The sequence below is a fragment of the Mustelus asterias genome, unplaced genomic scaffold (genome assembly GCF_964213995.1).
Source record: "Mustelus asterias unplaced genomic scaffold, sMusAst1.hap1.1 HAP1_SCAFFOLD_1059, whole genome shotgun sequence".
Classification (NCBI taxonomy): Eukaryota; Metazoa; Chordata; class Chondrichthyes; order Carcharhiniformes; family Triakidae; genus Mustelus; species Mustelus asterias.
Genome location: NW_027591004.1, coordinates 115,622 through 127,500, shown reverse-complemented (window position 1 = coordinate 127,500; position 11,879 = coordinate 115,622). Strand labels below are relative to the sequence as shown.

At 50.7% G+C, this 11,879-nt stretch overlaps 1 protein-coding gene across 1 annotated transcript in view; it reads left to right on the top strand.

The window, feature by feature from the left end:
* Window positions 1–11,879, top strand: part of LOC144487821 (sulfotransferase 1A1-like) — a gene marked incomplete at its 5' end in the record, with an annotated part of 37,316 nt that overhangs the window by 3,526 nt on the left and 21,911 nt on the right. The window contains 1 exon segment of the mRNA XM_078205894.1: window positions 1,653–1,833. Within this exon segment, the coding sequence (XP_078062020.1) occupies window positions 1,653–1,833 (181 nt within the window).

Here is an 11,879-nt window from a genome sequence, read left to right as displayed (position 1 = left end):
GGATATTAAAGGGTGAGGGGGAGAGTGGGATTAGACTGGGCGGGATATTAAAGGGTGCGGGGAGTGAGGGGGAGAGTGGGATTAGACTGGGTGGGATATTAAAGGGTGAGGGGGAGAGTGGGATTAGACTGGGTGGGATATTAAAGGGTGCGGGGAGTGAGGGGGAGAGTGGGATTAGACTGGGTGGGATATTAAAGGGTGCGGGGAGTGAGGGGGAGAGTGGGATGAGACTGGGTGGGATATTAAAGGGTGAGGGGGGAGAGTGGGATTAGACTGGGTGGGATATTAAAGGGTGCGGGGAGTGAGGGGGAGTGTGGGATTAGACTGGGTGGGATATTAAAGGGTGCGGGGAGTGAGGGGAGAGTGGGATTAGACTGGGTGGGATATTAAAGGGTGAGGGGGAGAGTGGCATTAGACTGGGTGGGATTTTAAAGGGTGCGGGGAGTGAGGGGAGAGTGGGATTAGACTGGGTGGGATATTAAAGGGTGTGGGGAGTGAGGGGAGAGTGGGATTAGACTGGGTGGGATATTAAAGGGTGAGGGGGAGAGTGGGATTAGACTGGGTGGGATTTTAAAGGGTGTGGGGAGTGAGGGGAGAGTGGGATTAGACTGGGTGGGATATTAAAGGGTGAGGGGGAGAGTGGGATTAGACTGGGTGGGATTTTAAAGGGTGCGGGGAGTGAGGGGAGAGTGGGATTAGACTGGGTGGGATTTTGAAGGGTGAGGGGGGGAGTGAGATTAGACTGGGTGGGATTTTAAAGGGTGAGGGGGAGAGTGGGATTAGACTGGGTGGGATTTTGAAGGGTGAGGGGGAGAGTGGGATTAGACTGGGTGGGATTTTGAAGGGTGAGGGGGAGAGTGGGATTAGACTGGGTGGGATATTAAAGGGTGCGGGGAGTGAGGGGGGGAGTGGGATTAGACTGGGTGGGATATTAAAGGGTGCGGAGAGTGAGGGGGAGAGTGGGATTAGACTGGGTGGGATATTAAAGGGTGTGGGGAGTGAGGGGGAGAGTGGGATTAGACTGGGTGGGATATTAAAGGGTGCGGAGAGTGAGGGGGAGAGTGGGATTAGACTGGGTGGGATATTAAAGGGTGCGGAGAGTGAGGGGGAGAGTGGGATTAGACTGGGTGGGATTTTGAAGGGTGAGGGGGAGAGTGGGATTAGACTGGGTGGGATATTAAAGGGTGCGGGAAGTGAGGGGGAGAGTGGGATTAGACTGGGTGGGATATTAAAGGGTGCGGGAAGTGAGGGGGAGAGTGGGATTAGACTGGGTGGGATATTAAAGGGTGCGGGGAGTGAGGGGGAGAGTGGGATTAGACTGGGTGGGATATTAAAGGGTGCGGGGAGTGAGGGGGAGAGTGGGATTAGACTGGGTGGGATTTTGAAGGGTGCGGGGAGTGAGGGGGAGAGTGGGATTAGACTGGGTGGGATTTTGAAGGGTGCGGGGAGTGAGGGGGAGAGTGGGATTAGACTGGGTGGGATATTAAAGGGTGCGGGGAGTGAGGGGGGAGAGTGGGATCAGACTGGGTGGGATTTTGAAGGGTGAGGGGGGGAGTGGGATTAGACTGGGTGGGATATTAAAGGGAGGGGGGAGTGGGATTAGACTGGGTGGGATATTAAATTATTGTCTACCCTCTCCATTCTGGGAACAGGATCCCAAGCGGGAGATTCGGAAAATGATGAGCTTCTTGGGGAAGGACCTTCCGGAGGTAATCGTTGACTCAATCGCCCAGCACACATCGTTCCAAGCCATGAGGTGTAATCCCATGTGTAATTATTCCTCCGTCCCCGCAGATGTCTTTGACCCGACTGTCTCCACTTTCATGAGAAAAGGTGGGTTTGTCGGGGACGTGTGGGTGGGGGGGACGGGGCGGGGGACGGGCGAGGGGCAGGGGGTGAGTTGGGGCGAGTGTGGACACTCATCGCTGAGGCGCTCAACAACTCCTGGCTCCCCACCTGATATCTCCGCCGCGATCTGTTACGGTTGCCGTTGATCGATGATCGAAGCAATGTTTGTTCTTAACCTGGGCCTGCTGCAGTGTCCTTGTGTTTATGGCCCTTTGGGGAATGGTGTTTTTGCGACTGTTTTGCAAGTCAGCTGGTTTTTGGAGAGTTTGTTTCCATCCCTAACTGACGCAATCCAAAGGGTTTTCCATTCCTTTTGGTGGCAGCTGTTTGGACTGCTGGCTGAAAACAGTGCGTTCCTGTCTCTCTCCCTCTCACAAATTTGATTGAGTTTTTTGAGGAGGTAACTAAGTGTGTCGATGAAGGTAGGGCAGTTGATGTCATATACATGGATTTTAGTAAGGCGTTTGATAAGGTCCCCCATGGTCGGCTTATGATGAAAGTGAGGAGGTGTGGGATAGAGGGAAAGTTGGCCGATTGGATAGGTAACTGGCTGTCTGATCGAAGACAGAGGGTGGTGGTGGATGGAAAATTTTCGGACTGGAGACCAGTTACCAGCGGAGTGCCACAGGGATCAGTGCTTGGTCCTCTGCTCTTTGTGATTTTTATTAATGACTTAGAGGAGGGGGCTGAAGGGTGGATCAGTAAATTTGCTGATGACACCAAGATTGGTGGAGTAGTGGATGAGGTGGAGGGCTGTTGTAGGCTGCAAAGAGACATTGATAGGATGCAGAGCTGGGCCGAAAAATGGCAGATGGAGTTTAACCCTGATAAATGTGAGGTGATTCATTTTGGTAGGACTAATTTAAATGCGGATTGCAGGGTCAAAGGTCGGGTTCTGACGAATGTGGAGGAACAGGGAGATATTGGGGTCCATATCCACAGATCTCTAAAGGTTGCCACTCAAGTGGATAGAGCTGTGAAGAAGGCCTATAGTGTGTTAGCTTTTATTAACAGGGGGTTGGAGTTTAAGAGCCGTGGGGTTATGCTGCAACTGTACAGGACCTTGGTGAGACCACATTTGGAATATTGTGTGCAGTTCTGGTCACCTCACTATAAGAAGGATGTGGAAGCGCTGGAAAGAGTGCAGAGGAGATTTACCAGGATGCTGCCTGGTTTGGAGGGTAGGTCTTATGAGGAAAGGTTGAGGGAGCTAGGGCTGTTCTCTCTGGAGCGGAGGAGGCTGAGGGGAGACTTAATAGAGGTTTATAAGATGATGAGGGGGATAGATAGAGTGAACGTTCAAAGACTATTTCCTCGGGTGGATGGAGCTGTTACAAGGGGGCATAACTATAGGGTTCGTGGTGGGAGATACAGGAAGGATATCAGAGGTAGGTTCTTTACGCAGAGAGTGGTTGGGGTGTGGAATGGACTGCCTGCAGTGATAGTGGAGTCAGACACTTTAGGAACATTTAAGCGGTTATTGGATAGGCACATGGAGCACACCAGGATGATAGGGAGTGGGATGGCTCAGAACAGGCCCTTCGGCCCACGATGTTGTGCCGAGCTTTATCTGAAACCAAGATCAAGCTATCCCACTCCCTATCATCCTGGTGTGCTCCATGTGCCTATCCAATAACCGCTTAAATGTTCCTAAAGTGTCTGACTCCACTATCACTGCAGGCAGTCCATTCCACACCCCAACCACTCTCTGCGTAAAGAACCTACCTCTGATATCCTTCCTATATCTCCCACCACGAACCCTATAGTTATGTCCCCTTGTAATAGCTCCATCCACCCGAGGAAATAGTCTTTGAACGTTCACTCTATCTATCCCCTTCATCATTTTATAAACCTCTATTAATTCTCCCCTCAGCCTCCTCCGCTCCAGAGAGAACAGCCCTCGCTCCCTCAACCTTTCCTCATAAGACCTACCCTCCAAACCAGGCAGCATCCTGGTAAATCTCCTCTGCACTCTTTCCAGCGCTTCCACATCCTTCTTATAGTGAGGTGACCAGAACTGCGCACAATATTCCAAATGTGGTCTCACCAAGGTCCTGTACAGTTGCAGCATAACCCCACGGCTCTTAAACTCCAACCCCCTGGGATACAGTGAAAAGTATTGTTTCTTGCGCACTGTACAGACAAAGCATACCATTCATAGAGAAGGAAATGAGAGGGTGTAGAATGTAGTGTTACAGTCACAGCTAGGGTGTCGAGAAAGATCAACTTAATGCCAGGTAGGTCCATTCAAAAGTCTGACGGCAGCAGGGAAGAAGCTGTTCTTGAGTCGGTCGGTACGTGACCTCAGACTTTTGTATCTTTTTCCCAAAGGAGGAAGGTGGAAGAGAGAATGTCCGGGGTGTGTCGGGGGGGGGTCCTTGATTATGCCGGCTGCTTTTCCCCGAGGCAGTGGGAAGTGTAGACAGAGTCAATGGATGGGAGGCTGGGGTTTGCGTGATGGGACTGGGCTACATTCACGACCCTTTGTAGTTCCTTGCGGTCTTGGGCAGAGCAGGAGCCTCAGACCGAGCTGTGATACAACCGGAAAGGATGCTTTCTATGGGGCATCTGTAAAAGTTGGTGAGAGTCGTAGCGGACATGCCGAATTTCCTTAGTCTTCTGAGAAAGTAGAGGCGTTGGTGGGGCTTTCTTAACTATAGTGTCGGCGTGGGGGGGACCAGGACAGGTTGTTGGTGATCTGGACACCTAGAAACCTGAAGCTCTCGACCCTTTCTACTTCATCCCACTTTTGCGCCAATACCTTTTTAAAAACTCTATACAACCCTTGCGGAACTTGCTGTCGGTGGGTAAGTTACTATCCCGACCCACATGTTGTGCCGATAAAGCTTCTTTTAAAAAAAAATATTTGTGACCCACATGGTGTCCGGATGTCTGACGGATCCGGTGATTCAGAGTGCGTCTCCCTAAAAACAGGTGAGCAATATAAAGTATGTACTCAGCGTTCCAGGGGAAGTGTTCGCCCGACCATCTGCTCCAAGATTATCCCATCCTCGTCGCCAATTTGCTGTGGGAAATTCCTTTAGGTGGCCCGATTAATTTGAAGACTGGATCTTTTCATTAAACATTTCATCTCGCAAAGGCAAAAAAAATAGTTCATTCAGTCCGATCAAAATCTTCAGTTAAACTAGTTTTATTAGTTTTTAGTTGGGTGGCACAGTGGGTTAGCACTGCTGCTTCACAGCTCCAGGGTCCCGGGTTCGATTCCCCGGCTCGGGTCACTGTCTGTGTGGAGTTTGCACATTCTCCCCCCCGTGTCTGCGTGGGTTTCCTCCGGGTGCTCCGGTTTCCTCCCACACTCCGAAAGATGTGCGGGTTAGGTTGATTGGCCAGGTTAAAAATTGTCCCTGAGATGCGTAGGTTAGCGGGATTAGCGGGTAAATATGTGGGGGTAGGGCCTGGGTGGGATTGTGGTCGGTGCAGACTCGATGGGCCGAATGGCCTCCTTCTGCACTGTAGGGTTTCTATGATTCTTCTATGATTAAAACATTGAGATTTTTGAATCAAAAAACATGGCAAATTAACAATATTCAGACAAACATACAACACAGATCTCATTTTGGACCAAAATGGGAGATCAGTGGCTCCACCTGCACTGGCTAATGAGCCAGTAGACTTTCACAAAAGACCTCCGATCTCATTCCAAAGACCAGAATTGGTTGTAGTTTTTGTCACCAGATGATCCAGCAGCAGCACTTAATTAAAAGCTATTTCATTCATCCAATAATGTCACGTCCTTCAATCAATTATAGCTTGACGCCTTCAAAAATTGATTTTGTCATTTGCCTGTCCGTTTTACCGTTCTCTCCCAAAAGGTTCAGCGTGAGTCTGTCTTTTATCTTCCTGGCATGTTCCAAATTTATTCCTTAAAGACATAAGAACATAAGAAATAGGAGCAGGAGTAGGCCATCTAGCCCCTCGAGCCTGCCCCGCCATTCAATAAGATCATGGCTGATCTGACGTGGATCAGGACCACTTACCCGCCTGATCCCCATAACCCTTAATTCCCTTACCGATCAGGAATCCATCCATCCGCGCTTTAAACATATTCAGCGAGGTAGCCTCCACCACCTCAGAGAATTCCAGAGATTCACCACCCTCTGGGAGAAGACGTTCCTCCTCAACTCTGTCTTAAACCGACCCCCCTTTATTTTGAGGCTGTGTCCTCTAGTTTTAACTTCCTTACTAAGTGGAAAGAATCTCTCCGCCTCCACCCTATCCAGCCCACGCATTATCTTATAAGTCTCCATAAGATCCCCCCTCATCCTTCTAAACTCCAACGAGTACAAACCCAATCTCCTCAGCCTCTCCTCATAATCCAAATCCCTCATCTCCGGTATCAACCTGGTGAACCTTCTCTGCACTCCCTCCAATGCCAATATATCCTTCCTCATATAAGGGGACCAAAACTGCACACAGTATTCCAGCTGCGGCCTCACCAATGCCCTGTACAGATGCAGCAAGACATCCCTGCTTTTATAGATGTTACTTAAATCTTTTGTGTTATTCTCAAACCACAAATTAAAACATTAGCTGCTAATTATCCTCACGTTGGGTACTTAGAATTCGAGTCGGAGAGGTTTACAGCATGGAAACAGGCCCTTCGGCCCAACTTGTCCATGCCGCCCCTTTTTTTAAACCCCCTAAGCTAGTCCCAAGTGCCCGCGTTTGGCCCATATCCCTCTATACCCATCGTACCCATGTAACTGTCTAAATGCTTTTTAAATTGTACCCGCCTCTACTACTGCCTCTGGCATCTCGTTCCAGACACTCACCACCCTCTGTGTGAAAAAACTGCCCCTCTGGACCCTTCTGTATCTCTCCCCTCTGGGCGGCACGGTAGCGCAGTGGGTTAGCACTGCTGCTTCACAGCTCCAGGGTCCTGGGTTCGATTCCCGGCTCGGGTCACTGTCTGTGTGGAGTTTGCACATTCTCCTCGTGTCTGCGTGGGTTTCCTCCGGGTGCTCCGGTTTCCTCCCACAGTCCAAAGATGTGCGGGTTAGGTTGATTGGCCAGGTTAAAAAAAAAAATTGCCCCCGAGAGCCCTGAGATGTGTAGGTTAGCGGGTAAATATGTGGGGGTAGGGCCTGGGTGGGATTGTGGTCGGTGCAGACTCGATGGGCCGAATGGCCTCCTTCTGCACTGTAGGGTTTCTATGATTCTTCTATGATTCTCACCTTAAACCTCTGCCCTCTAGTTTTAGACTCCCCTACCTTTGGGAAAAGATGTTGACTATCTAGCTGATCTGTGCCCCTCATTATTTTATAGACCTCTATAAGATCACCCCTCAGCCTCCTACGCTCCAGAGAAAAAAGTCCCAGTCTATCCAGCCTCTCCTGATAACTCAAACCATCAAGTCCCGGTAGCATCCGAGTAAATCTTTTCTGAAACTCTTACTAGTTTAATAATATCCTTTCTATAATAGGGTGACCAGAACTGTACAGAACTGTAATCAGAATTCTCAACTACAGTGGCGATCTGAGGCAGCAGTGCCAACGCACTGTGCCAGTGTGAACTTCAGAGAAAGAATACTATTTTGTGACACTCCAAATCCAGAGAGAGAGAGAGAGACAGAGGGCTACCTTTTCTCTACAGACCCCAAACAGCAATGGAGCTGTGTGTCTGTCCGTGAGACGAGCCCCGTCCAGTTACTGGACTTTTCCTGTCAAAGCCTAATCAAACCCCACTCTGCAACGTCCCAGGGGAAAACACTACAGCAAAAACACTGCATTAGCCCAGATGAAAGCAAACATTCCAGCAATTAAGATCAATTATATTGCAGCAGTATCAACAAGAGCAGCTGATTATAGACTTGGTGGCACCGGGTGAGCAGAACAGACTGAAAAAAAAACCCTCCACAATAAACAGGACACAAATTATAGATTCCGACAGGCCCATCGAGTCTGCACCGACCACAATCCCATCCTATCCCCATGACCCCTTGCATTTACCCGAGCTAGTCCCCCTGACACTAAGGGGCAATTTAGCACGGCCAATCCCCCTGACCAGCACATCTTTGGACACTAAGGGACAATTTAGCACGGCCAATCCCCCTAACCTGCACATCTTTGGACACTAAGGGACAATTTAGCATGGCCAATCCACCTAACCTACACATCTTTGGACACTAAGGGACAATTTAGCACGGCCAATCCCCCTAACCTGCACATCTTTGGACACTAAGGGACAATTTAGCACGGCCAATCCCCCTAACCTGCACATCTTTGGACACTAAGGGGCAATTTAGCACGGCCAATCCACCCAACCTGCACATCTTTGGACACTAAGGGACAATTTAGCATGGCCAATCCACCTAACCTACACATCTTTGGACACTAAGGGACAATTTAGCACGGCCAATCCCCCTAACCTGCACATCTTTGGACACTAAGGGACAATTTAGCACGGCCAATCCCCCTAACCTGCACATCTTTGGACACTAAGGGACAATTTAGCACGGCCAATCCACCTAACCTACACATCTTTGGACACTAAGGGGCAATTTAGCATGGCCAATCCACCCAACCTACACATCTTTGGACACTAAGGGGCAATTTAGCATGGCCAATCCCCCTAACCTACACATCTTTGGACACTAAGGGGCAATTTAGCATGGCCAATCCACCTAACCTACACATCTTTGGACACTAAGGGGCAATTTAGCATGGCCAATCCACCCAACCTACACATCTTTGGACACTAAGGGGCAGTTTAGCATGGCCAATCCACCCAACCTACACATCTTTGGACACTAAGGGGCAATTTAGCATGGCCAATCCCCCTGACCAGCACATCTTTGGACACTAAGGGGCAATTTAGCACGGCCAATCCCCCTAACCTACACATCTTTGGACACTAAGGGGCAATTTAGCATGGCCAATCCACCTAACCTACACATCTTTGGACACTAAGGGGCAATTTAGCATGGCCAATCCACCCAACCTACACATCTTTGGACACTAAGGGGCAATTTAGCATGGCCAATCCCCCTGACCAGCACATCTTTGGACACAAAGGGGCAATTTAGCACGGCCAATCCACCCTAACCAACACGTCTTTCAGACTGTGGGAGGAAACCGGAGCACCCGGAGGAAACCCACGCAGACACGGGGAGAAGGTGCAGACTCCGCACAGACAGTGACCCGAGCCGGGAATCGAACCGGGGTCCCTGGCGCTGTGAGGCAGCAGTGCTAACCCGCTGTGCCACCGTGCTGCCCCAAATGCTTTTCTTAGGGAATGCCTGGAGGACTGAGGGTGGGAGTTGTGTGTGTGGTCCCAGGCAAACCGGGGCTACACCCAGGACAGGGACAGCACGGGGTTAGATACAGAGTAAAGCTCCCTCTACACTGTCCCCCATCAAACACTCCCAGGACAGGTACAGCACGGGGTTAGATACAGAGTAAAGCTCCCTCTACACTGTCCCCCATCAAACACTCCCAGGACAGGTACAGCACGGGGTTAGATACAGAGTAAAGCTCCCTCTACACTGTCCCCCATCAAACACTCCCAGGACAGGTACAGCACGGGGTTAGATACAGAGTAAAGCTCCCTCTACACTGTCCCCCATCAAACACTCCCAGGACAGGTACAGCACGGGGTTAGATACAGAGTAAAGCTCCCTCTACACTGTCCCCCATCAAACACCCCCAGGACAGGTACAGCACGGGGTTAGATACAGAGTAAAGCTCCCTCTACACTTTCCCCATCAAACACTCCCAGGACAGGTACAGCACGGGGTTAGATACAGAGTAAAGCTCCCTCTACACTGTCCCCCATCAAACACCCCCAGGACAGGTACAGCACGGGGTTAGATACAGAGTAAAGCTCCCTCTACACTGTCCCCATCAAACACTCCCAGGACAGGTACAGCACGGGGTTAGATACAGAGTAAAGCTCCCTCTACACTGTCCCCATCAAACACTCCCAGGACAGGGACAGCACGGGGTTAGATACAGAGTAAAGCTCCCTCTACACTGTCCCCCATCAAACACTCCCAGGACAGGTACAGCACGGGGTTAGATACAGAGTAAATCCCCCTCTACACTGTCCCCCATCAAACACTCCCAGGACAGGTACAGCACGGGGTTAGATACAGAGTAAAGCACCCTCTACACTGTCCCCATCAAACACTCCCAGGACAGGTACAGCACGGGGTTAGATACAGAGTAAAGCTCCCTCTACACTGTCCCCATCAAACACTCCCAGGACAGGTACAGCACGGGGTTAGATACAGAGTAAAGCTCCCTCTACACTGTCCCCATCAAACACTCCCAGGACAGGTACAGCACGGGGTTAGATACAGAGTAAAGCTCCCTCTGCACTGTCCCCCATCAAACACTCCCAGGACAGGTACAGCACGGGGTTAGATACAGAGTAAAGCTCCCTCTACACTGTCCCCCATCAAACACTCCCAGGACAGGTACAGCACGGGGTTAGATACAGAGTAAAGCTCCCTCTACACTGTCCCCATCAAACACTCCCAGGACAGGTACAGCACGGGGTTAGATACAGAGTAAAGCTCCCTCTATACTGTCCCCATCAAACACTCCCAGGACAGGGACAGCACGGGGTTAGATACAGAGTAAAGCTCCCTCTACACTGTCCCCATCAAACACTCCCAGGACAGGTACAGCACGGGGTTAGATACAGAGTAAAGCTCCCTCTACACTGTCCCCCATCAAACACTCCCAGGACAGGTACAGCACGGGGTTAGATACAGAGTAAAGCTCCCTCTACACTGTCCCCCATCAAACACTCCCAGGACAGGTACAGCACGGGGTTAGATACAGAGTAAAGCTCCCTCTACACTGTCCCCATCAAACACTCCCAGGACAGGTACAGCACGGGGTTAGATACAGAGTAAAGCTCCCTCTACACTGTCCCCATCAAACACTCCCAGGACAGGTACAGCCCGGGTTAGATACAGAGTAAAGCTCCCTCTACACTGTCCCCCATCAAACACTCCCAGGACAGGTACAGCACGGGGTTAGATACAGAGTAAAGCTCCCTCTACACTGTCCCCATCAAACACTCCCAGGACAGGTACAGCACGGGGGTAGATACAGAGTAAAGCTCCCTCTACACTGTCCCCCATCAAACACTCCCAGGACAGGTACAGCACGGGGTTAGATACAGAGTAAAGCTCCCTCTACACTGTCCCCATCAAACACTCCCAGGACAGGGACAGCACGGGGTTAGATACAGAGTAAAGCTCCCTCTACACTGTCCCCCATCAAACACTCCCAGGACAGGTACAGCACGGGGTTAGATACAGAGTAAAGCTCCCTCTACACTGTCCCCATCAAACACTCCCAGGACAGGTACAGCACGGGGTGAGATACAGAGTAAAGCTCCCTCTGCACTGTCCCCCATCAAACACTCCCAGGACAGGTACAGCATGGGGTTAGATACAGAGTAAAGCTCCCTCTACACTGTCCCCATCAAACACTCCCAGGACAGGTACAGCACGGGGTTAGATACAGAGTAAAGCTCCCTCTACACTGTCCCCATCAAACATTCCCAGGACAGGTACAGCACGGGGTTAGATACAGAGTAAAGCTCCCTTTACACTGTCTCTATCAAACACTCCCAGGACAGGTACAGCACGGGGTTAGATACAGAGTAAAGCTCCCTCCGCACTGTCCCCATCAAACACTCCCAGGACAGGTGCAGCACGGGGTTAGATACAGAGTAAAGCTCCCTCTACACTGTCCCCCATCAAACACTCCCAGGACAGGTACAGCACGGGGTTAGATACAGAGTAAAGCTCCCTCCAGACTGTCCCCCATCAAACACTCCCAGGACAGGTAGAGCACAGGGTTAGATACAGAGTAAAGCTCCCTCTACACTGTCCCCCATCAAACACTCCCAGGGCAGGTACAGCACGGGGTTAGATACAGAGTAAAGCTCCCTCTACACTGTCCCCATCAAACACTCCCAGGACAGGTACAGCACGGGGTTAGATACAGAGTAAAGCTCCCTCCACACTGTCCCCCATCAAACACTCTCAGGAC